The 26,657-nt window shown below is 40.0% G+C and overlaps 1 protein-coding gene across 17 annotated transcripts in view; it reads right to left on the bottom strand.

The window, feature by feature from the left end:
• The window catches only part of POU2F1 (POU class 2 homeobox 1), a 118,868-nt gene that overhangs the window by 48,262 nt on the left and 43,949 nt on the right, over nucleotides 1-26,657 (bottom strand). For 9 of the 17 annotated variants that reach the window (XM_066990362.1, XM_066990369.1, XM_066990370.1 and 6 more), the window contains 3 exons: nucleotides 7,931-8,056; nucleotides 6,926-6,991; nucleotides 155-255 (listed from right to left, as the gene is read on the bottom strand). In XM_066990362.1, coding sequence (XP_066846463.1) covers nucleotides 155-255; nucleotides 6,926-6,991; nucleotides 7,931-8,056 — 293 coding nt within the window. Of the gene's footprint in view, nucleotides 1-154; nucleotides 256-6,925; nucleotides 6,992-7,930; nucleotides 8,057-11,700; nucleotides 12,092-22,506; nucleotides 22,609-26,657 lie in introns of those variants that run through there. The other 8 variants (XM_066990363.1, XM_066990366.1, XM_066990372.1 and 5 more) reach the window with 3 other exon arrangements.

Raw genomic sequence — 26,657 nt, 5'->3', positions numbered from 1 at the left:
TAAAAACTTTTCCCCAGCTAAGCTACTTAAGCATGTGGTGTGCCCACATATTCCTTTACATGACTACCCATTATTCACACAAAGAGAGAACACAAGAGAAGTTGCATTTGTACTTGCCTGAGTCTCCCTGACTTTGAAATGGGTTTTCTCTTACCTGATGAAGGTGCCCAAGGAAGGCCTGGGCCTGGGCTGTAGAGATTGCTCCTCCGACAGGCACAGGCTGCTTTTGAAAGTCCAGGCCATTTGTTTGCGTGCCTGGAGGAAAAGAGAGATTATGAACTATTAGCTATGACTTACTGGAAGAGAATATGATTGTACTGAGACTTACAAATATTTAAGTGTAATTAAAAAAACCACTCCAAAGAATAACAAGAATTTAAGCTTAACTGAAAAAAGCTGTCACTTACAGATTTTGATAAGATAGCTTTCCTCATCTGAACTGAATCAGCTCCATACTTTAAATTCTGTCACCTTACCTACCTCGTGTACACCGTCATCCCCATCGTTCTTTACCACGGTTTGAGAATCAAATGACTGCATGCTGATACAGTTGAAATATGTTTCAGATCTGCATACACTCTCTATTCAGTACCTGAATACAATCTTTTAAGTTCAGACAATGGCAGGAACAAGGTTCAGAGATAGTCACCTTTCATTGAAAACAGAAAAACAACACTTGAAGCAAACAGAAGTACGATGTACATAGCAGTTATGGGCCACAGTTTTACTCTTTTGATAAAAGATCTCTCCCCATTTTCATGAATATTTGTGCAGAGCTCTTATGACATAACTGACTGTGCTTACTTCTGCTCATCCACTTTCATGCAACTACAAACTGATTATTTTCCTACGTTTTTGTCGTCTTCTTCCAAGAGAGCTTGGAAGACATGTCCACAAACTATCACCAGATAACCTGGTTGCGAGGAAGGCAACTGCGCACTTTTTCCACAAGAAATTATCACAGAATTCTCTTCTACAAAGAGGAGAACTATAAACTATACAACTATAAACTTCAAAGAATCATTCTGTGGGGAGATGATAAAAATCAGTGTTAGGGACTACCGGTTCTTTATGTTGGGTATTACTACCTACCACAGCTAACAACAATAAGGAAAAGCAAGTTTGTCAGGCTGTATGGAATTTCTAAAACAGATGATGCAATCTTAAAATCGAGTGACTAAAACGAAGTACAAACAGCTTTAGACTTGCATGCTCGTATCTTCACAACAGATCTTGTTCATTGCTTATGGACAGGTGTTCAACTAATTCCTACTTCAGAACTCTTTCATCAACTACATTTTTTCCTCCACAAAAATCTAGCTTACCTACTATGCAAAAGAGTCACAGTTGTTAAGTAACAACAGGGGTTTGCTATCCCTTAGAAACATCTGCAAAAAGCAAAGAGGCATAAAACTTGATTACGAAAATATACTATCCAATATTTTACATTGCAGTCTTGACCTACAGACAGCTTACAGAAATAAAATTTCAAAGATGGGGTCACTGTTCAACTAAATCCAGATATAATGTATACAGTCAAGCACCCATGTAAGGTGTACCTAAGGTGGCCATTTGATGTATTTTTTTTGGTGGAGGTGGTGTGAGGGAAGAATTGATGAACTGTGTTTAACTCTGTGCTTTGGGCCAGGTTTTACAGACTTAAAGAAGTCTATTGCAGCCAAAGATCCACAGACGAGTTAAAAATACTGAAAATTTTAACTACAAATGATTTTGCTTAGTGAATCTATAAATCCAATTCAAAGCGCATAGAAGGACTATCACTGGCCTGAACTAATCATGAATATGAGTTAGTTGCATTTTGCCAAAGAAAGTTAGGTAAGAATATCTGTTGGAAGAGCTAGAAGAGTCCTATCTATTTCCACTCTTTGGAGTAAGATGCAGAATTCTCTCAAGGCAAAAGTGGGATTCTCTCAATGGGAAAATGACTAGGTCAATATATAAAATTAACCTCTGATGAACAGCTGCTATAATTCAAAGAAATCAATCTACAACCTCCTAATTTAAGCAGATGCTTTGAATCAGCTGTTTCCAATCTGCACTAAGGAATCACCAAAAGTAGGGAAAAAATAAAGAAAATCTAGTGTAAGACAGGTGTTCTTCATTCCAATTGGAAACTTGCAGGTTTCAAAAAAAAATTACCCATTTCTGAGAAAACTAGCTGGAACCCTCACCTGAAATAAACAGGTGAAGTTGTTCTAGTTAACTGTCTTACAAAAAGAGCTTCAAATCATGATACCATATTAAAAAAGCACTGCTACACGTGTGCATAGAGATGCTCCAAGCTGGCACTTCTGCTAACTCTTGATATGGAGACTTGAAACAATCCCCATAGGGTTGACAGTTTCGAACAAAGCAAGTTAAAAGGCTGAGCCTTAAAATATTCATTGGTCCCAAAAAGCAGTTTAGACAGGTACTGAGAGAAATTAACATTTTCTTTAAGTCAGTCCTTGAAGTACTATAACTCCTTCTCCCCACACCTCCCAAATCGCAACTCCAAGCAACAAAAAAGAAAACTAAACCCCACCTGTTCATACTCTGTTCTACTTGCACCCTATGCTTTCTTTCATATCTGGAAGTACAGCGTCCCTTTCCCCTTTGGATGCAGCCTTAGTTTTAGAAGGAACGCTGCCAAGGTTGCTCGCATTTATCACAGGATGCCTACATCTTTTGAAGAACAGCAGGGAAAATGAACTTTGAGACCAGGGTACAAGAGGCTTTGCTCTTAAGGTGCTCCCAAGGATGTGACAACACGCCTGTGGAATCCAAGAAATCTGGTAAGGAGTCTGGAAAATGAAGCTGTCAGAATCAGAAGGCCAACACAGTGCAAGGACATGGAAAAACCAGAGTGCCACTTTGCTCAAGATGAGTTAAATGTAAAAAAAAAATAATTAAAAACATGGCAGATGCAATCACAAGTACTGCGATTATAATACAAGCATTTACATCTTTTCCATCTCCTTCCTAGCTCTCATATAACTGCCAGAGCTGATCTAACAGCTCATCAACACCAAAAAAAGTGGGAGTGGAAAATCTCAGTCTCCCCTCTCTTCTTGTTTCCAGATACATTGTCCCTGTCCTACCCCTTCTGATAGTTCATGGACACAGCAGTAAGTCAATTCACATTGTTAACTGAGTAGAAAACTATTCAGGTGAATTGTTCCTTTTCTCTTTTGGACAAGTTAATTCATATCTCACTGAACTGGCAGAAAACCATCTTAGCTTAGGGCCTGATAAGCAGTAGATGATGCAAACAAGGGGAGGGCGGAGAGATGACAGTAGGGAAACAAGCCTCCCCCCATCTCAGAAAGTTGCTGAGTTGCACCAAGCACTAGGATGAAATTTCACCCTTATAGCCCAAGTCCAATGCAACTTAAGCACCTTTATATTCTGGAATAAATTCAGCCATGAGGTTAGCTACTTCAGGGAGCTGATTTGGATGAAGACTAATGTAGTAAGTGCAATTAATTTTCAGATGAATCATATCTTTGAACCATCTCACTCAGTGCCACTCCGGGGAGAGGAACAGAACATGAACTACTGGGGCAGTCTGAGCTTGGATTACTTTGTACTGTCTTAGAACCATACCTCCAGAGGATAGACACAGGACTAAACAGAGCAGGAAGGAAGCACTGTGTCAGCAATCAGGAGAAAAATATGCTTTCGAAATCCTAAGACCACAATCATCAGAATTTAGCCCGATCTCACAAACTGCCCAAGAAAGCAAGAGGAGAGAAGGACTACAAGTCTGGGGAGATGTGGAATACGGTGCAAGAAAGCCCTTATGAAGGGACAGCAAACAGGGAGAAGGAAGATTTCCAAACTAACTTTAGTGGGTATCTATCTGCACTGTGCTCTGGGAGACATCTTCCAGCACTGGCATAACATTTCCCCATCCATACTACGAGCAAGACAGATCCCCAGCATGAAAAATTGTTGATTCCCTATCCACATTACTAATGAAAAGTTTAGTAGTGATGTACACGCAGCATTCTAGCAGTTCAAGAATATTTCACAGTCCCTCTCTCATAGACTTTCTTCTTCTGGAAACTGGAAATTCAATTTCCAGAAATGAGGCAATGCAAACAAGAATACTTAGAAACCTTATTTCAAATACTACACTTAAATTTTATTATTTTGCTGCTATGTCAATGCATGCCCCAAGGCTACAGTTTTCAGAGACATTATAACTTCGGCTTTCATACTACTGCATTCACACAGCATTTTAAAAAGAATATGCATTAAACAAGAAAAAAAAAAGGCTGAATTGTTCTGGAAAATTTTCGTACAAAAAGGAATCAAAAAAGGTTACCAGTTTTCTTTATGACAAAGTCTTACTTTCTCTTTTTTTTTTCCAGTGGATACTAGATGGCCTATCCAGCCACTGCTCAAGGTTGGAAAACAGTTGTGTAGTTCTGCAGTTCTGAAGAACAGTTTGTTAATTCATGTTCTTGTGAAAACAGCTGTCCAACAACTCTTGTACTCATTGAGACTTTGTTGTTTTTAATTCATCTGAAATATGGGTTATTTTTTCAGATGCTTACAAGAGAAGTCAAATTAGCACGCACATAAAGATAAAATCTGTTTCAGGCATTTTATTGTGACTAATTTCAGCAAACTTCTGTGTTTTCTGCAGGAATGACCTAAACAAACAGCCACTGAGGATCAAAAGATAGACGAGCAGTGCTTACACAGACTCAAGTGATTTACAAGTGTCACCAGGAAATAGACAATTACTGAAAAGTCACAAGAATCAGAACTCTGAGAGTCCATAATCCATAAAAATAATCTTCATGCATGTGACTTCAGAGCCTATGCTCCTTAGACAATCAATGGCATGCCCCATTCCTTACCATCTGACTTGAATTCTCAGTAAGTATGCACAGAGCCCAGAACCAAAATCAGAAAACCCTGATCAGAAGCCTAAAATTACTTTCCATGAGTATTGCTTTAAGGGTTTAACGTCTGTCAGCTGGATAACGCAGCTGATACTGGAGCCCCCAGAGAACATCACACAAGTTATTAATAACTACCTCCAGTGGTTTATGAGCACTATATGCTTGAAAACAAAACAATGACCACAGAACAAAGGGCCCTCAAAATTCCAATATTGTTGTAGTCTGGATAACTTTAGAAAAATAGATCACTAAAAGTCATGAAATATATGAAATGAATGACTGGGAACGTTTAAGTTACAGAAGCAAGGTTTGCAAAAGGTCCAAACACCAGTAAGAGTCAAACTTTGGTAATAAAGTTACCTTAGTATTATAATATGAAAATTACATCGTAATCCCTTTTGTAACGAAAACATCTATGTGCAGCTTTACTATTCATCCTTTCTTTATACCATGACCACCATCCTTATACTGATAAGTATGTGCCAAGGTCAGCAGAGCCAGGGTTTTGCTTAAAACAGGTGGAACACTTCTGTGATAAGGGACCACCTCCAAAAAAAAACAAGTCCTCCTCTTTAACAGCTCAGTTGAGGCAAAAATGCTAGTTAAAGATGCACTTAAATCTAAACTCTTGAGAAAGCATACACAGGGAACTGAGGTCAGACATAGCAGCAAGTCTGAGTTTTCTCAGAGGTTTATACAAACCCATCAGATACCACGGTTCAATAAAAATGGATATTTAAGACCATTATTCTCTTGATGTTACGATTATAAAATATTTCAAGCCCGTACAATTTTGAAATAATGTTATAAATCATGCTAAAGAGTATTAAATAGATAATACATTTTTGTACACAAAAAGGTTTGATGCTTCCCCCATTACAAATACAACTGCAAGTATAAAAATGGAGATGCCAATAAAAAAAATATATTGATAAGTGAGCTGAGTTCCTTTTGACTGACCCCATCCATGACAGAAAACATCCAGCCTCTCAGATCAGTATCAGGAACATTCAGTCACTGTTACTGTTAGCCATATTAAAATCTCGTACAAAGAATGAGGAAACACCAGCTTAAAGTAAATTGCTAATTTCAGCACATCTTCAGAGTTTGAAATAAAACTTACTGAGCAAAAAGGAGGAAAATAATTCTCCTTTTATAAGGTAACTAAACTTCTCTCAACTCAAGAACATGTTCCTTCCCATTACAATTTTCTCTCCCCAAATGCTACCCTGAGCTCAGAGAAGATCCTGAGTTTGATAGAACTATTTACTGTCCATTCAGAATTGTCATTTCTCATGTCTAAAATGAACCTTAAATTACCTGCAGAAAGGAATTCAGGCATGAGATGACTGAGTTATGGTGACTTAAACTTCTTCAACAGCTTACAAATTGGCCACATCGTAATGATGTGCCAGGAGGTACAATGGCCCCAATACAAAAGCTACTCTTGTCCCAGCCAAATTTCAAGGTTCTGTTCTAACACATGACAACATTACAGAGAAGACCACTAACAGTTTTTTAATGTTGAGAAGTTACGCCTTCTCCCTTTGCCCTGTTCCTGAGAACTGCCGTCACTTGAATGAAGTCTAAAAATGGAAACAAGATTAGTCAATAGCCCACATCTGCCAGGGAAAATTTCAGCCCCAAAATAAACGGAGGTTAGAGGTGCCAAAGATACGTTCTGACAGGAAAGGATGGGATGACTTATGGAGAACAGTGCCGCGAGACTTTCTGTAACATCAGAAGCATTACAAATAAGAGGAAGAAGGAAGGGGGGATCGTATACGAATATTGATAACATGTGAGTAGTGCCCTGCATACAGCAAGGACTAATGATTTGTTTTCAGCATAGAGACAAGCAGCATTCTCAAGTCTCTAAAAACAGTAGGTGCAGGATTTTTCTGGGGTGTGTTGTTGTTCCTGTAAACCGGTAACGAAATTTTGCCTTTCATTTCATATCTATTTAATTCCATCAGAAAACATCTGTGCACCAATTCAGCATTTCTTACCTGTGTTCCCATCTCCACTCTCCATCGATGGTTTACTGGTTTCTGACGGATTGTTCATTCTTGAGTCTGCATTGAAATAGAAACAAAGATGAAGTAACAGGAGAAAAAAAAAACACACACAAACCTATCCATGCTTCCTTGTCCAGGAGACATACAGAACATCTGGGATTTGGTAGGTAGTTTACCCTAATTCAGCTTATTTTATAATAAGAAACGAACAGAAGCAGAACACAATAGTGCAACTTCCAAATACTGTTTCAACATTTTGTGTCATTGTTCACATAGGAGAAAGCATGAAATTGAAGGAATAAAAGACTGCATGTTGGAAGCCAAGGATAGGTAGAACTTTATTTTAAGTTCAGTGGAACTGAAAAGCAAGAAGGAAAAATAATTAAAAAGGAAGAAAACTATAAACAGATTCAAAAACACTAGGTCTGACCACCAAGGCCTACATTCTCCTTAAACCCTCCACAAGAAAAAGAAAATTCAGTCATTATAATCAAATAGATACCATTTATGTAATTCTTCGTTTTTATTTTACAGGAATGTCACCAATATTATTTGAGATTCCCTATATATTCATGCAAAAACCTTACAAATATGAGATATTTCTCTTCCTTCTCCCTCTAGATGAACCTATTGAAAAGTCTGCTCTGGACCTGAAAGCTTGTCAGCTGAGTACAGGGCAACAGAGAGGGCCTCTCCAGATGGCAGACAGAGGCTACAGTTTCCATACACAGGAATCCACACAGATGTTCTGTGTACAGCATCAGCTCTACAGCTTATCACCCCCTCCTTTCCTAGCTACCAACCGTAGTGTGTCACATTATTGCAAACCAAATCTATAAAAAGAATCTCAAGACAGACTAGCTCATGAAATGAAGCATAAGCAAATCCTTAAGCACATTCTTCCATTCCCATAACCCGTTAAATACAAGATCAAATGACCTCAAAATGAAGTCTTTAACCTCAAGATTTCTCTTGCTAGGTGCTTAAAAAGGTTACCTCTTTCATCAAAGCAGTGATTTCCAAAATACCAGTGGGCTGAAGAGGAATACAGTAACAGCATAAACTCCTGTATCTTTCCCCAGGTATTTCCAAGAAAGCCCAGACTCTTCATTGCTCGGCAGTCTAGGAGAGTTGGAGATGAGAAGCCAGACTATTGCCATGTGCTACAATACCACCTGCTGCTGCCCAGAGGAAGCCAGTGCCCTCCTCGGGATACCAGAGCCAGAGGCAAGGGCAGAGGAGGGACACACGTATGAACCAAACAGAAGACACTTGGGCAGTGTCTGAATGAAAACAGGAGTCACATTGAAGCGTGCCTGGGCATATTGGTTAACTAGATGGGGGAACTAGTTAGAAATGCAACATGTAACATCTTCTACCTTTTTCTCTCTTACATTTGGAAAGACTCCAGTAAGTATTGGAGTCTTAAAAAACTTGAGCATTTTTAAACCTAATGTAATTTTCCATGTAAACAACTGCTGCAGTGGAACCAAGTGGGGCCTAGAAAACCCAGAGGATCATAACGAAAAGGAACCTGCCCCAAGTTATTTCAGCCTCTCCAGTCTCAGCTCTTCTTAGAGAGTTCCTAGGGCTATGGATCACATCTTTTAAATGTCAGCTGTGTGTATACTTGATACCTCAGCTGGCCTCAGACATGCTCCTTTTTAAATGTTACTCTTAGTACAAAGGCAAACGCATTAAACTGCCTTTTGGAATGGGGAGCAAGTGGGGAGAACCATTCCAGCTGAAAGCTCCTGGCCCACATTTCAGCAAAAGGCTGAAGTTTTGCCCTGATTTTCACAACCTTTGAGTAGCACATTCAAGGTACAAGTTTGCAGCCTAGAACAGAGCTCTGCTAAGGCTGCAGGTACAGAATCTGCTACTTCCCAGCTCCTTGCGTTGTCATTTTACACATTTGGATAGCATCATACATACTCCAGAAGCAGAGAATACAGTTCCACTGACTACGCAGGAAATAAGCTTTTTTCATGTTGGTTGACAGCTTAGATGGAGCTTTGAGCAACCTGGTCTGGTGGGAGGTGTCCCTGCCCATGGCAGGGAACTGGAACTGAGCAGTCTCTTTAAGGTCCCTTCCAACCCAAACCATTCTGTGATTCTCTGATGTGCCACTCCCTGCTGATGGATCTGAGTGTAAAAGAAATAAGTTATGTTTTTTATTTAGTAGCTATGTGTACCTTAAATTGAGTTTATTGTTGTGGTAACAGTATGCTTATTTAAAATTATTACAGGCAACTTTCATTTGATAGCATTAATTTGTTCCTTGACACACAGGTGGCTACTGAAATGTTTTTGGGTTCACAGAACACTTGAACAGGACTCTTCTCTTTGGACACAAACATGAAGAGTGCTCATCCAGCAGGAACATGAGCTTAAAAGCCCAATATACCCTGCTGTGGAAAGCAGGCTAACTTATGGGGCTGTTGGATGTAAGATCTCTTTTAAGCCCACAGCAGGAGAGTCTGAGCTCATGATAACACTGATCACAGAAGGGAAGAGCACAGGCTGGGGAATCACCTTTCAACAACATAGGATCCACTCGCTGAACACCTTTGTAAAGCTCTTGGAAAAGAAAAGCATAGGGCACCCTATGCTACTACTTTGTAGCAGAAACCAAAGCACTACAGCCACCAGGCAGGATACCCATGGTAGCATCAACCAACAGCACTTGGAAGGGGACAGGTCTGTCCCATGAGCAGGAAGCCAAGCCAAGCTCTGCACTGACTCTTCCCTCTGCACAAAGATGCTCACACAACACACCTTCCTGCATGACAAGCAGGTTGGTTCAGGACAAAGGCAGAATTTTACAGGCCCCTTTCCACAAGGTGAGACATGTTTTTCTGCCAGGCTACAGTGTAAAATAAATCCTTTAAAAAAGGGGTTCCAGTGTTTGCTGGTACTAGACATACATATAAAGTTTACTCAAGTAGCCAAAGTGTGTATAAATGACAAATAATTTATTGTAAGGATTTATCCCTGACAAAGACCTCAAAAGCCGTTATTGTGAAAAAGCAGCAAGTTAGATGAAGAAACATCTTTCTAGTACTGCTCATGTTCAAACGAAGGATAGCATCCATTATTTCACCAGCTGACTGCTAGTTGTTCAGTCTGTGGGCCTTCTGCATGTAAAGCATCAAGAACAATGCCGCTATTTCCATTGCAAATGGTATGGCATACATCTGAAGCACAGAACTGCCACCAGCAGAAAAGACGTATTTCTGCAGGATACTAAACCTACAGATTTATTACATCAACAACAACAAAGATTATTTGCTTTATATATACTCATTGCTGCTTTAAAGTTAAAAGAATAAAGAAATGAAGTGGGCTAATTTTTAATATATATATATACACATATATGTGTGTGTATATATATTTATATATAATATACATAAATATAAAAGAAATCATAATGCCCTCACCTTTTCTTCTTACTTTAGACCTTTCTTGGGTTTCAAATAAAGGCCCTGGGCTACAGCTTAGCCAACATCATCTCAAAGTAAACTCCACAGAAGGAAGGATCGAAAGCAGCAGGTGCATGATTGAAATCAAACTCTCAGGAGTGATTCCAGTCAGTACTGCTGCTCTGCTAGCAGTGCTGAGCCACGCTTTCTCAGACCCTCAGTAACATTTCAGAAGGCATTCGGTAGAAAGAAGCAGACACCGGACCAACGTGGAGTATTAGGAACTGTATATGCCTAGCAAAACAAAATCCTGACACAGAATTTCACTGTATCCTTTCATCCATTAGAGTGAAACTGGCTAATACTCCATCACAGCCAGCAAAAATGTTTCACTGATGCACATGGAAATAAAACGAAGTTCAATGTGAGTGAACACACACAGAGAACTCAACTGAAGGTTTAGAGTAGATTTATTTAGAGTAGAAATTCATTTTCAGAAAACCATTTCATGTTCAGAAACAAATATTCAGGTGTCTGCTTTAAAATTTACCATCCAAAAAATGTACTATTTATGAACATATGTAATGCAATTTAAAAAATCTGTACAGTGAACTTCACGGAAAGAGCCTTGAAAACAAAATCTATTGAAAAACTAGGATGATCAGTTTTTTGAAAATAACTTAAAAATACATTTAGAAGAAATTATGGCATGCCTGTTCTGTAGTCCTGATGGAATCTCAGCTCAGGAAATACATTATCCCAGTAACCTTAGGCACAGCTTGCAACGGTATCAATGGCAACCACTGTGGACTCCACCTTATTTTCTCTTACGCTTGAAGAACCCTGCTATTACATTAAAAACACACAGATATAACATACATTCTGTTGGGAATGCCTCACTGCAGCTAGTAAATTCTTTGAGACTGAGACCCCCCTCTTTCTTATTTTAATGCTCTGAAATTTAAGATACACAGATATGCAAGTCAAGTCTTAAGTCTCAATGTCTGTTAAAGGCTAAATGCTTCTCAGATTGAAATCTGAAAAGCAAAAGGTCTGTATTAATATCATCCAAGCCCAAGCTTAGCAGCATATTGCTTCAGTGCAGAGGAAAAGAATTCTCCTGGATCGAGGGAAAGTGGAAAAAAACAACACATTTCCCTGGTATAGATACATACAATATATACATATCATGCAGCTACTTGCTGCCGATTCACTGGTGAGCTTCAGCCTTGCAAGCACCTTCTCTACTCTCTGCATATGTGATTAAGCCTCTATGCATAGTCAACCTCACACCCTCTATTTCCATATTAAACGCTTATAAGAAAGAGCTGAGCTGGTACCCACCTAGAACGTAGTCACTGCAGTCCAGCATTGCTGTGGTATCCTCTACAGGTTCAGACAGTCCAAGGAAAGGGAGAATGGCAATTTCTATCAAATCTACACTACTGCTCTCAACGGCACAAGAAAGGGAGTGGGGAGGTGGGGGAAGAAATACAACTTCAGTTACACCATAGCAATCTTCAACTGAACAGGGAAACTTCAGTTGCTCTGTGGAGTTTTAGTCTCTCCTACTAGCTGTGTCTGACATTGTCAAGGCGACTGAAGCGTGAAAAGTTCCCCTTTTTGTAATAAAATAGAAACAAAGATTGCAGCTGGCAGTTTCCATAATGAAGCTTAATCAGTATGCGCCTGATTAGGGCCTTATGCAAATCTCCCCTCGTTAGCACAGCAGCCAGCACTTTGAAGTCCATGAACAATTCATTTGCAGAGTACACTGAAAGCGCTCCCTGCATAATTTAAATCACGGTATAAATATTTATCAGCTCATTTGCATATTAATTGGCAGTGCATGAAGGGAAAAATTATCTCCTGAGTGCCAGCATAATAATTAGGGAACAAAATGAAATTTCTTCCAATAGCTTGGCTTCTCAGCCCTAACTCGAGCACAGTACCACAGGGGAGCAGGGAGGGGAGAGAGACAGAGTTCTGTTAAAATGCCACTGAAATGACACGTACAAATTAGAAACAACTCTACAGACTTAAGCACCTTTAATCTTATTCCTGCTGGCAACAATAACTTCAGTAATAAAGGGGATTTGGAAAAAGCTTTCTACACAATCCAAATAATCCCATGAAAACAATTAGCAAGGTAGAAGCCGAACACAGAGCTGTCAAACTGGTGCTTGCACATCTGTGTGGCGTTTTCCACATCGTAACACGGACTGTCACAAGAAGGTCCTGGGCAGGAAAGAGGAACACCAGGGCAAGGAAGCAGCACAATTCTTTTTAAATGACTAAAGAGCTTGGTGATTCATTATCTGGTAATCCCTTTGCAACGGCCAAGTTAACAGCAGTGGATATGTCAAGTATTGTGTAACATTTGACACCCACTAATCTATCCCAAGTGAAATCAAAATAGATTTAGTTTTTTGCTTTCCAATGACTTCCAAGGAAGAAAAAAAAAGCTATTATTAATCCCTTCCCCAAGCAAACACAATATAGCTAAACAAAGCTTACTGTGGAGCTACAATTTTTGAAAGGGACATTTTACACCAGACTTGCAGCTTTGAACCACCCAACGATAATCAGAGCACACTTGCTGCTGTGCCCATAATACGCTGAAGGACTGGGAAATAGGGAAGAGGCTTCGGTCTACGGAGGAGTCGATCCTCTTTTCCAGAAGCGCTCCACAGAATTAAATGTACCAAAGAACTCTAATGCTACATTGAACCATTGCAAATAGTTTGATTACCATTCAAATACAAGTGTCCAAAACAGCAAGAACATTTACATCAAAGCGTAATGTGGACATCCCAACATATAGTATGCCATGTTCTGATCAGGAAAAGAAGTGTGATGATCAGTGCTAGTGACTACAGTGTTGGGCCAGATGTTAATGTGAATTTAAAGATTTTTTTTTTTTTAAGCTAGCTGTACTTTTCTTCTCCTCATTTCTGAAGTGAATTCAAGCACCGCCTCTCCAAACAAGAGAGTGCGAGAGAAAAGGGACTTCTCAGTCATCTGCTACTGACTGGAATTTATTTCCATGCTTGACCTCTTCTTCTGTTCAGGTTCATATCTCTACTTAACAGAAGATGTTCCCCACTATATATTTAACATGAGTGATCTACACTTGAAAAAGGTTGCAAGAAGGGAACATGTTCCCAACCACAGGGAAACAATTGCGTGTACAAAACAGGTCTTCCTAATACCTGGTTTCCAACTCTGTTTTCTACAGAGTCATGTGTCCCATCAAGACCTCTGAGGCGCATCGCTGTTCACAGACCTTCACTAAACCACGTTCATCCACACATGCTTTTGGATCACGCTGCGAGATAATCCGCTTGCTTCATCGGAGGAGCCGGGACACGAACAGTGACACTGGACAGAGCAGGTGCCAGCTCAAGCACTGGCTGAGCCCAGGCAGCCAGCAAGAGGTCAGCAGTGCCGTCCCCGGGACCCCCCTCGAACAGGAGGAGTTGGTCCCACACAGGTGCAGCACCAGAAGCGTGCGAGTGCAGGAAGCGACCGTTAAAGGCAGGCATGTGTGTAGTGACACGCGGCGTGTGGCTAACAGCACGACAGTAAAACAGTGGGCAAAGGCCAGGGAAGGATGTGCCCCAAGTAGGGCTGGCAAGTGCCCTGGCATATCCTTGTGCAGGTCAGCAACCACGCTACCAACGGTGTGCTGACAGCTAACAAGGAAAAGACGACCAGGTTTTTTGTCCCGCTCCTGATTGTGCTGACCGATATTCCTTAACATACCCCCTCAGACAAACACACGCACATTTCAATGTAACTCCCGTTGACCTGCTAATTGAAATAAAGCCACATACTTTGAATATTCAAACTAAACTTGACCCAAAAAAAAAAAACCAGTACTTCCAGTGACCACTTCATTCTTCACAAGATTATCTTGCATTTTAGGTAAATTCTGAATTTTTGGCCAAAGAAACCTGTTGTTCCATCTAGGCCACACTACTCCAACAACTTATCTGATAGGCCTCGGAAGGAGGCCTGAAGACCTAAGTAGAAAAGTGCTCGGGGAAGAACAGTGTGGATCACCTGGCCTCAAAACCAATGGCAGAGCATGCTTATTTAATTTTCTGTTTAGGTTCTGCCATGTCATTGACTATTGTTCTGTGGTGAACTCTTACATTAAAAGTTACTTAATACCTTGAACCAAAGTCACACCTGTGGTACCTGCATTTAAGCAAAATACCGTCACTGGTTATGCACAAAAAGCTTCACTTTTCCTCCAAAGGTACCTCCAGAAAGAGAATGGTGCACACCTTGCGATCATCTGTGGAGAAGAAAAACCGTCTCCATTTCCCGTGCTCTTCAAGCAATTCTACAATTGTGATATTCATGATTCCTCCCTGCCCCCAGTTCTGTTTGTATTTTTTCATAAAAGCAAAAGAACTAAAGCCACTGATGGAGTCAGGTATGGCAAACGCAGATATTCTTCAATCAAAACACTGCAGAAAGGCTTCAGCAGACTTTCTACCCTATTCTCTTCTTCTCTTCGCTTTCTGTGCATCTTCCATACCTTCCCACTTTAAGTGTTTTTGCTTCACTGTCACCACCAATTTGTCACTTTATTTACAGAGTCCTAATGATTGTACTTCATACTTTATACCTTACTTTTTGGAAAGGGTATCTCATTTCCCACTGCAGCTTATGCAGCTCTTGGTTAGACCTGCTTTTGCATTTTTTCTTTTATTCCTCCTCCTGCTTCTTCCATTTATTACGCCCAATTCACTGTAACTGTAAATTCCACAAAATTATTCCCCAAGGTAACATATTATAAATAAATGATATAAATAGGGAAAGTTGTTACAAACTGGGGGATAAGGATATTTAAACCCCTATCTTCAGGTTTGGGGTGTTGTTTTTTGGGGGGGAAGGCAGGGGGGCTACAGAAACAATGCAGAATTAAAGGGATAAAAGGCAAAGCTATTACAACATTCTTTCACTGTAACACAGTTATGGAGAAAAGGCACCTCCATTTTTATATAGGCATGCTTCCATATATTAGTAAAATGTCATTTATTACATGCTCCCAATGACAGCTAGGAAATTTCTGCCACTAGGCAGCTCTGTGACAAGCGTGACCTTTGTAAACTTCCCAACATGATTTCTGATAGAACATGGCAAGATTACCCAATAAACCAACAGCACATTATTACACTGTTGTACAGTGTACTTGGAACAAAACATGGTATTAATCACAACATATTAGCATTCTGCCTTCATTACTGCATCAGTGTCTAGTGTATTTTATTATGAAGAACCACTGAAGAAGACTGGTAACAAAAGCTTTCACAATGGTGCATGACTTAGCACTCCAACACACAGTGGATACACATGGAGCATGGCTGCCTTCTGTGTGTCCTGCCAGCCAAGACCAGTAGATACAGCTACCTCTAGACTGACATTACACAGAGCTACTACATTTTAACTCAAGACATTTCCAAGTCTCCATTCCACAAACTAAATAAAACCTAATAAAAGTTTCAAACAACTCCAATGTGCTATTAAAAAAAATAAAAAATCACGTACTTCAAAAATAAACTGTGATTAAAGTTGGCACAATCCTCTTAGGGTAATTACAGACAGACAGACAGAAGCCTGTTCATAGTTAGAGCTGCAAACCAAGCTCTAATTTTAGCCACCACCTTTGACTTTGGCTAACAAAATTGATTTTATCTGAAAAGTGCTGTTTGCTCTGAAAGCCAAAGAGCAGTTTTCTGGAAAAGTCTAATAAAATTGGCCTGTTTTAGAATTACAGGTCATTATACAATTACTATGAACTGGAATTTCAGTCTACATCTAATTTGGCTTCTCTCTCTCAAACTCAAATCATAACTATCCTTTCAAACTTTCCATTGCAAAGTGTCTTTCATAATTCTCTTGCATACCTTTTTTGAAGACGATTAAGTACAGAGACAGCAAACCATAAATGCTAATTCATCTTATCAGTGCAGGACAGCAGACATTCGTAAGCACCTGACACATTAATATAAAGGGTTTCATTTGTGCGTTTAAAAATCTCACTTATTTTTGTCCTCAGATGATAGTAGCTATAATGGTTTAAGTCATTTTTATGATAACTGTGGTCATGAGAAACTCACAGTACAGTACCACCATATGGGGAGGGGAAAAAAACAGGGGGAATAGTCATAGAGGCGGAAGAGAGAAATTAAACACTCTTATTCAAAAGTCACAGTATTATAGCTTTCGCAATCAAACTATGCCTTATTTGAAACCCATGTCTAATACTATCATCCCAGTGCATCATCTGAACAGTGTCGCCCTCCTCTTAAGCCATAGCTTACAAAAAGGATCCATATAATATTTACATACAAGTTTCTCTTTCATTCTGATTGTTTTCTTTTCAGAAGCAAAGGATATAAATTCAGTGCAAGTTTAATAACTCCGTAGTACAGACAACCCTTTGTGTTCAAAACCACACCTTCGATCCACAAGTCATAACATTTTCTTCAAAATCATGGAACATTTTGAAGAACAGCAAACATTAGATCTTCGCGTTTTCTGATTTAAGAACTCATGTTTCACTCATATCATGCTTTCAAGGTTTTCATCACTATCACATAACGGCTTCAGACAGTTTTATTTATTTTTATACTGAGCACTACATCATAACCACTGGCTCCAGGATCTTAATTCAAAAAAAAAGCGTGCCCTATCACACATTTGAGAACAAATTTGTGTTATTTAACCAGCACACGCTGCATTTGCCATAGAACTGTTGCACAGTTGCACTTTTGAATAGTTGCAGGAAGATACTCTTAATTTAACTAAAAATAGCATGAAAATGAGCAAATCATGCTTTGATTCTGCCACACTTGGTGTGGATCCATAATATTAAAACTGATGTTCATTCCTCTACTACACTTGCACATGGAAAGTAGCATTCCAAAGTTATGCAGGAATCTTTAAAGTCTGTCAAACCATTTTCTAAATGTAAATATTTGAAGGGAGACACCTGTTTGAGTTTTTACTCACATATATGTAGGTCTCGCCTTCCTTTAAAATTCCTGTTTTGTCCAATTTGAAATACTTCACACTGACAAATATTAAAACACCCAGAGCAGGTGCACATTGTTTAACTAGTGAACATTTTTATTATTTCATTACATTTACAAGATTTTCACACCCTACATTGCTTTTCAGAAAAGTACTACAGGACGCCAAGTAGAGGAAGACTGAAATGAAGACTGATGTGAAGTTACATGAACAAAACACAAGGGAGGGCTGAAGAACACTATCCGTAAAACTACGTAAAACAAATTTAATGAATAAAAAAAGGAAACAATCCAAGCGCACAGATGTGCATAACAGCAGTACTGAAACTAAGGAAAAATAACAGCCTTGCATGCTTTTGAAAGCTTGCATGGTTTTACGGGATGGATGCTGCAGCTTGTGCAATCTGGAGAACCTGGAGCACTCCCACCCTGGCAGTGTGAGGAGCGGGGTGACTTGGCTTACCTTGCTGGGAAAGCCAGCCCATGCTCACGTATCTCCTGGGGATCACAACAGCTTCCAGACCACACCCCACAGTGGTCGTTTCTACACTAGCCACGTGCTGGGATGACATTTATGGGAATGCATCTGCCACACGTGCAGTGGCTGCTGAAACCACTGTGCATGTGTTTGAATGGACAATGTAAACACAGCTCATGCTGTGTCAGGGCACCCTTACTATTCTGCCCTGCACCCCTCCTACACCCCAAGCAAGGAAGACAGCGTAACAATTCACAATATCAAATGTTATGCCAATACACATTAAAAAAATACAAGCATTTGAGTAAAATACTGGAATACGTAAATCACAACACAATTGATTTGTCTGGCACTGTACGAACACTGCTTATGCTAAGCCCAACTACTGAACTGTAATATTTGTCTTAGCAGTCCTCTGACCTGTTACATTTCTGAAATATCACTGCATGCGCATTCCAAAAGCATTACATTTGCCTCCCCATGCCCACACATAGCAGGGACAGGCACTTAGAACTGAAACACATTATTTTTAAACTCACCTGTAAATCAAAATATAATGCATTATACAAACATGCTGTTTCTCTGTTCTCCGCTTTGATAAAGTAGCAATTACTAGTGTAGCTTGATGAATAGGGGCTCTACAAAGAATAGACTAATTCAATATATAACTTAACCATACAATTCAGCTCAATTCAAATCCCAGAGCCTCCACACTACCTGTCATTAAATACACTACAGTTCACTCTCAAAATACATAAATCAAAGTCACCAGTTTAAGTTTCTTATGATTGCTGCTGGAGCCAAGCGGATACATCAAGATCAGCTGCAGAGGTGGTATTTAGCTCTAGTTAGCATTCGGAGTGTTTGCCAAACAAATTAATAGAAAAAAGCCCATGCAAAATCTCTGCAGATCATGGTATGAACTGAAGTTGCACCACCGTTATTACCATCTTTTGCAGAAGCTGCTTTTGCTCTCTTTTCCTTAATAGTTATCTCAAATCTGAAGCAGGATATTGCCTTAGTGCCCTCAACACACTAATCCAGACACTATTAACACCTGTAGTAGGAACTACAAGATATGTCATGAGAATGCTACTTTCTGAAGCTTAAATTATTTGATCTTAAAGAGGAAAAGGCCAAATTGCAGACAAGTTGCTTTGTATCTTACAAATTCAACAAAAACCTGCAAGATGCAAGGTCCAAAGGAAGCAACAGAGCTATTCACACTGCAGACACTGATTCCATCCACCCGCAAACCTACTGAGCATCTATCATTTTGGCTGGTCAGAGGTAGCATAAGATTCAATTTGCTATCCATCAAAAAAAATTTCCCAGGCACCTGGGTCTTTAATTTATATTTTAGGAACAGTAGAAAGCGAAAACCTCAACATAACTACACATACAGAGTATTATCTACATCAGCTCTTCCAGGAAACATTCACAGGTACAGTTTTGCCAGTTTTAGCAGCTATGCTAAAGCAGATAAGGCATTGATTAGCTTTTCCAGGAAATAACCACAAGAACAGTTTTACTAGCAGTAATGCTGCAGGGCATGCAGTAGCACTACCACCTCTGGCTGCGTTTGCAGAGGATTTGCTGGGAAGACATGCACGTTTTCTTTACATGCACACGGACACAACTGAAGAGAGGAAGGGGGTATTTATTTCTAGAGCAAACTGTAGCAGAAAAACTTTTCTTAACTGTCCCAGTTTCTGTAACCTGGTTTTGATTAGAATCATTCATTGACAGATACAAAATCCTCTCCAAAGAAATTCATGATCTAGTCCCAAATTACAGGGTAAAAAGTCAACTGAAAAAAATTAAGTCAAAAGAAACAACAACAAAACTTAAACATTGATACCCAAAAGATTCATTTTTTCCTCAATAAAAATACACTCCATACAAGCACCAAAAATTAAGAATAGGACACTAAATTTAGGATCTCGTGTAAATGTCGGCAGGCACTATATAGGGTTATGGGACACGAGTGCTGAGTCAGCAGAAGCAGCTGCAGCCCCTCTCATCCCCACTGCTCTGCTGCCTCCTCGCTCGTGCTGCCATGCAGGGAACTACACAAGAGAATTGATCTGTGTTAAAACTAATCCAACCATAAGGAGAAAACACTAACCCAGCTCAGCTTCTTAATCCGTGGGGAGAAATGTTTACCCTGGTGAAGTGCAAAGGCAGCATGGAGGCAGGAACAAACAACCAGGGATCAGGCAGGACTGCTGCAGCAGCAGCAGTATTAGCTTAAAACTTTCACTGGCCACAGCTTAAATCCACTTGTATGTTACATTTTTGGTTTACAAGCTTTATCACACAACTTACATGACAAACGTAAGAAATCAACATCTCACAACTAAAAAAAGCTAACATTTCCTCTTTGGGACACTGACTCTCAGCCCTAATGCTGACAACTCAACCCATTAGTGTACTCACACATGCACGCACCCTTCCAATTCCACTCTTCAGTACATGTTCTTGATTTCTGGTCTCCCCACATACACCACTTCCATGCTCAAAAACAGAAACTCGATTAGTACACTAAGACTTAACTACTTAATCATTTGTTTCCATCAGAAGTGTTGCAGAAAACGTTTGAACTAAAAGGTTTAAAAGTTGAGAAAATGGGGAGCGCTGACGGGTAACTAAGAGAAAGAAGCAGAGTAACATCTACAATTACACCAGCAAGACTTTGTAGCTAGACTTTGCTTAGAATGCTAAACCCCAAATTCAAGAAATTGCTTTGACGAATTTTGAAAGATACTAATTAACTATCTACAGCATCAGTACAGGCTGAAAACCTGAATCTTCAAGGGACAATGGAAGTGATCTGATCTATGCTGATGTCACCTGATCTAAGAACAGACCATTTACAGGCAGGCAGCCACCCATTAACCCTCAGATTTTTATTATTAATTTATTTTTAAGCATTGAGGTTCTCCCAGATTTCTCAAAGCTTCCAAGGCCGCTGTTCTTCAAACAGTTTACATGCTCCAGTAAGGCATTCCTGCAGCAAGGTACCAAGGCAGTCTGCCAGCTCTGTGGTACGAAAACAAGAGCAGGTGAAAACTGAAACCAGCAGAGGAAATAGCACAAAGAGCACGTCAGCATACAGTGCTGTTTTAATCACTTTGTCCGCTCTTGGTCAAGAGGCAAGTTGATGTAGCAAGAATGAACAAGAAAGAAGCAAAGTACTTATGTGCCAGGACGTCATAATCCACAGAAATCCAGCTACAAACAGCCTGAAAGCTGCTAGCTGACCACTGCTGCTGACTTGAATGAAAATTGTTCCGCAGCCTTTTTAGGAAGTCGTCACAGTCATCGCTGGGAGAAGAGCGATTTCAGTGTTCAGGGAAAAAAAAGTCAGGCTAAGCTCTCCAGCAACATGATATTACACTGACATTTTAATATCGCACTGACCTGAACTAACATGCCAGCTTAAAAGAATGACCTGTATTGCATTTTGCCTTCCCAATCCCTCACTGTCACTGAGAAATTATTCATTACACATGCAAAGAAAGTTTGCAAATTCACTGAGATTTAACTAAGTTAGAGGCAATAACACCAAAAGGCCCGTGTGCCATTACATTTCCAACAAGCCTCACAACAAAACACACGAATGGCTTCGAAATTCAGAACCCTGCATGAGTCTGCAAGAACCACGAATAAGAGCAGCTTTGCTGTCCAAAGTGTCAGTCTCAAAATGACAAGCCCTTTCTGCCTGCCTACTGGCTAGCCTACACTCCTCTTTTCTTCTTTTGAATTTTCCCCAACTTAAATTGAATGCAAATAAGCCAGGTGTGGTCCCCAGAGCAGTAATCTGCAGATAGTCCCCACCGAGTTCCCATAGCAACTTGCACAGCTGGCCATGAGAAAGAGGTTGTATCTGCTTCATTTTGGCTACAGTTTAAACACTCAGCAAGTGAAACACCAATTATGGCATCCTGTAAAGGAAACATCTACTAAAAAGCACATCCATTTTGCCCTGATTAATACAGGAAAATAAAAGCATGGATATGCTCCGAAGTTCAGCAGCCACTCAGCATGCAAAATGAATATCTGTTATTTACAGAACAGGAGGCAATGTCTGCAAAGGAAATAGCTTTTCTCTTCTGCTGCAAGGTACTGAAGTTTAAGAAACACTACACCACTCAGAAAACGCCTGTCATCTTGTAAATCGTAATCAAGAAAACGCAGCAGAAAGAGAGAAGAGAGATAAATACAACTCCTGCAGGTCAAGTTACAGGTCCTCCACGAGATGGCGGCTCTCTTAAGTACTTCTTAGTATTTCCAGTTTTAATTGTATTCTTTCTGTCTCAGCTTGCTAAGTCCCCGTCTACAGATACAGCTCTCCTGCGACTGACAGGCAAGAGAGAGCATAAGACTTGTAAGCAACGAACCGCATTCCTTACCTACAAGCACGTATCCCATCTTCTGCTCATCGCCCTCCTTCCTGTGTCCTGCACGTGTAGCTCACTGCTCCTGCCTACGCCCAAGCACACGCTTCTGCTCCTGGCTGCTTCCCGTGGCCTTTCACCATGTCCCCATGGGCTAACCCAGGGGTAGAAGGCCAGGGGCTCACCTGAAGCTGCAGGGGGCTGACTGGCCATATGTACATACCTACTTGCTGGTCGGCTGAGCAGACATCGGAACAGTTAAGGACTGCACTCTGTGCTTTGTCTTCAACATCGCCATGCACAGGACATCTCCCTGCTACTCGGTCTGTCGCAAAAAGCTCATACTTAGGTGAAAGTGCAAAAACACAGAAGGCACATAAGACATCTTCCTCCCAACCCAGCTTTCTTTCTCCCACAGATTACAATTCAGACTCATTGGGGCAGTGAATGTTTATCAACACTAAGCAACCCTCAAGGGATTTTTCTCCCCCATGAACCTTTTCAACATTCCTTTGAGACCACGTAAACTTTTAGGAGCCATCCTGCAGCAATGAGTCCCACAGCTTAAGCGCACACTGAAGACCTTCCTCTGTTATTTTTTTAATGTCTTCTTCTGCAGCATTACTCCATTCCCCTAGTTCTTGCACAAAGCTGACAATCTCTAGCCTACACAGACATCTATAAAAGTGGAAATGGCCTCCTCACAACGATCCCCAATGCTGCTTTCTGCATTTTTTTCATGTAGGGGGAGAAGAGCTACCCAGAACAACATAGCATCAACAGACCATGACACAACACTATTTTTTCTAATTTTGCTCTGCACTTTGTTCTTTTCCTGGTGAAGTCCTGGCATTCAATTTGTTTTTTGACTACTGTTGAGCACAAAAATATAGCAGGTATTTCCATGAGAAATCACAGTATGAAAGATTTTGCACCTGGAGTGGTAAGAGCGCTTATCCTACCATACTTAGGATCCTCTCTCTGACTTTTTCATCACTTTCATGAGAGCTACAGGAGCTTGGTATCGTTGAAATATCGTTTGTTTAATTTGGTTCCAATTGGCCAATTCCTTGAGGGAGAGCTGAACGAAACAGTTGGACAGAAATGACACAAGCCTCTCTTTCCTTAGGAAATCTGGCTAAATATAAAAATAACAACATGATGCTTATTTCTTTCCAAAGAGTAGGCTGTTAATAGAAATAGACTCAGTATCAGTCAATTCTGTTTGTGCTGACTTTTCAGAACACCTGTCCTTGTACCTTGTTTAACCCTCTATCTACAAGAGATCTCTTTTTCAAGAAGATAAAGGCAAGCTCACCCAGGAACATCCAGCTTGTAAACATACGAGAGGCCACTGTTATGCTACCTGTCTTATATAAGATTAGGCATTTATGTGTAAAAGGGAAATAAGCAAACAGAAATAGTTTAATGTGTATCCTGGAAGTTAGCTATACATTTTATTCATCCATCAACATACATAAAACACTGGAAAGCTGTGAACTTCACCTGTTACTTCACCTGTGGGAACTATCCTTCATCCATCAATCCTGAAAGCTGCTCATTTGTTTAAGTAGTTTGAGTTTTCCTTCTCTACCCTTTCTGCATTCCCTTCCAAATTTCTTTTCAGACTAATCAGGAACACTTCAAAGGAACAGCTGAGCTGGTGGCATTAAAATGACCAGGGAAACACACAAAGCTTTAACAGGGTACAACCACTGAGCAAGTGAAACATGCCATTTAGTGTTAAAAATGACTGCAAGCCCACTCAATTGAAAGAAATTATGATTCACTGGGGGTGGGATTTGTATTTCTATTCCCATATAGGCCTGGCACAGTTTGCACTTCTAGAACCAAACACTGTATTAATGTTAACAGTCCATCTTAGATTAATAAAAGGCAAAGAATTAAAACCTGAAGTCTTTTGGTCTGTATTGCAAACAACAGGTATATACATTTTACAGAGAGAACTGAGATGGGCTTAAAGATGGCAGAGTCTGGAATTTGCGAATGTGAAAACTCAATAGATTCTGCACTGGAAGCAGAAACGGCATTTAAAAAAAATATAGTACCAGCTAATACTAGTATAACAAAAATATTTAATGTCAGGTGTTAAGGAGGAGACACTCCAAATGAAGTTACAGGTATGCACACGCACACAAATACACAATCTGACTCAGACATCTTTTCTGCAACAAAGAGGCAGGTTTTGGAAATCTCAAAACCACGAAATATTTAAGCACACATCAATTCTGTTCTCTACAGCTCTTATCTCTGCTGCAGGTTTCTATTCATGAAAGTTGATGCATGCTGAGGATAAACTTGCAATGAAATTGCCCATATATGATTAGTGTCATTTAGCCAGATCAGCACTTACTTATAAACAACTCCAGGTGAGGGGGTAGACAGGGTTCTGAAGGAGGTAAGAGGGTGGATTGAAGGCTTTGACTTGTAAAGCATCTTGGAGATGAGCACAACATTTTTGTGACGTTAAGCTCTCCTGTGTAACTTAGGCCTCAACTTCCAGGTGATAGGAATACATGAATGACAGTGTACCCTCTGTAAAACACTCCAAGAGATGGAGCTCTGTTTTCTTAGCTTCAGCTACAAACTTGAGGTCCCTTTTTTATAAATACAAGGCATGTGTCAAGACTAAAATCACCCAGAATCAGCTTCCAGCAACTGGGTCTTGTCATACACCTTCGGCTGGTTAATGAGGCTTCCTTAAACTGAAGTCTCCTCACTTATTGTGAGCAAGTCACTTGCTCTAACTTGGGTTAATCAAATATTCTGAATTTTAAATTCAGTTTAATAAGCTTATCAAACTCTGAACACATCAAAACTCTTCTCAGAAGCATCTTTCATTTTGCTAGCAACTTTTCTAATACTACAAATCTCCTATTACCAACCTAAGTGGTGGTATACCAGTCTAAACATTCCCAAATTAATTTATCACAACTCGATTCATATTTAGAGTCCACACGACTCAGAGCACAGGCTCTTCCAAGAGTGGAATCTACATGTCTTCCACTATATGTTTAGCAGGCACTATTGTGGCTAAATGAAAATACCTGGTTTGTTTCCCAGAAAGACTGGTCAATCTTGGATATCATTGTAGCAACTGATCCGACATTTGCAACTCCACCCAGCGGTCTTCGCATCCTCTGAAAAACTTGACTGTTTCCATATTTCTTCCTGATCACTGGCACATACAGAAGAGTACTTACCCAAGAAAAAGACAGAGCTAGTAGATTCTGACTCTCCATTAACAACTACATTGGATTTTTCAGTTATCCTGTCCTTAATCCTTTTAGTACGTGTTCCTATTGATTTTGTATCACTTTAATTTGTTAATCAATACAGCAAGCCATTCTAAATCAAATGTATTATAAAAGAGTGTATTTTATCAATATAATTACAAAACAAAGCTTTAATCTTAACAAGAAATGAAAAAGCTTACAGCAAATTCATCTGACAAGACCTTCTCTCCTACCCCAGAAAAATCATATAAATTGACATGAGATAATTTTTGATCAATAAAAATAATCTAGTCTCTCAAGTAAGTGCAACTGGCTTCTAGTCTTTGAAATGAACCTGCACATTTTTCACATTATTGACCCACTCGTTTTTCCCACCACCTCTCTGCAGCTTCCTCGACAATTTAAGATTTACTGAAATGTAAGATCAACAAATTAGAGAGATTTCTTTCCAGTCATTGTAAATTACTAAATGCAAACTGACTCATGCTGCAGATTTTAGAAATCCAGCTCAGATATAGCCTGAAACATTCCTCTCTCTCTCTCTGTATTCATTTACTTTGAGAACAGCATTTTTATCTCCATTTTTAGGAAACACTTAAGGCCACTCAGAGGCAGGTAGGTATCCAACAACGCTCAAAGACTGCATTCTCTCTCGTGACCCTGACGTTACAGAGTTAAGAACCTGTATGACCTTTTCCTTATCAGCAAACACGGTAGTTTTCAGTCATGCCAGCTCCAATCAGCAAGCTTAATGGGGAGAGGGGGGAAATCTCTTCAGAAAACAGGTTTAGAAGTCTGCAAATTGCCAGCTATCTGAGGTATAATGCAGGCTCACCCTCACACGTTTCAGCAAGTGCCTGCAGCTCCACAGGCTGGTCAGTCAACCTAACAGCTCACTACCACCGGTGGGGGGGAATAAGAAGCCTCACTATTTCCTTTTTTATTTTTTCTTTCCAACTTGTTTTTGTTTGGTTTTGGTCGGTTGGGTTATTCTGGTGTTTGAAGGCAGGGGGAGAAGTGCTGCTCCTTTCAACAGCAAGCTCCTGTGGTGGTTCACTTTGCCTTGTGAAATCCTATCTGCAGCAATATTCATCCTTTATCAGTGACACCCAACTGA

This window comes from Anser cygnoides, chromosome 1 (genome assembly GCF_040182565.1).
Source record: "Anser cygnoides isolate HZ-2024a breed goose chromosome 1, Taihu_goose_T2T_genome, whole genome shotgun sequence".
NCBI classification, from domain to species: domain Eukaryota; kingdom Metazoa; phylum Chordata; class Aves; order Anseriformes; family Anatidae; genus Anser; species Anser cygnoides.
The sequence above is the reverse complement of the archived record's forward strand: the minus strand, read 5'-3'. Positions and strand labels throughout refer to the sequence as shown.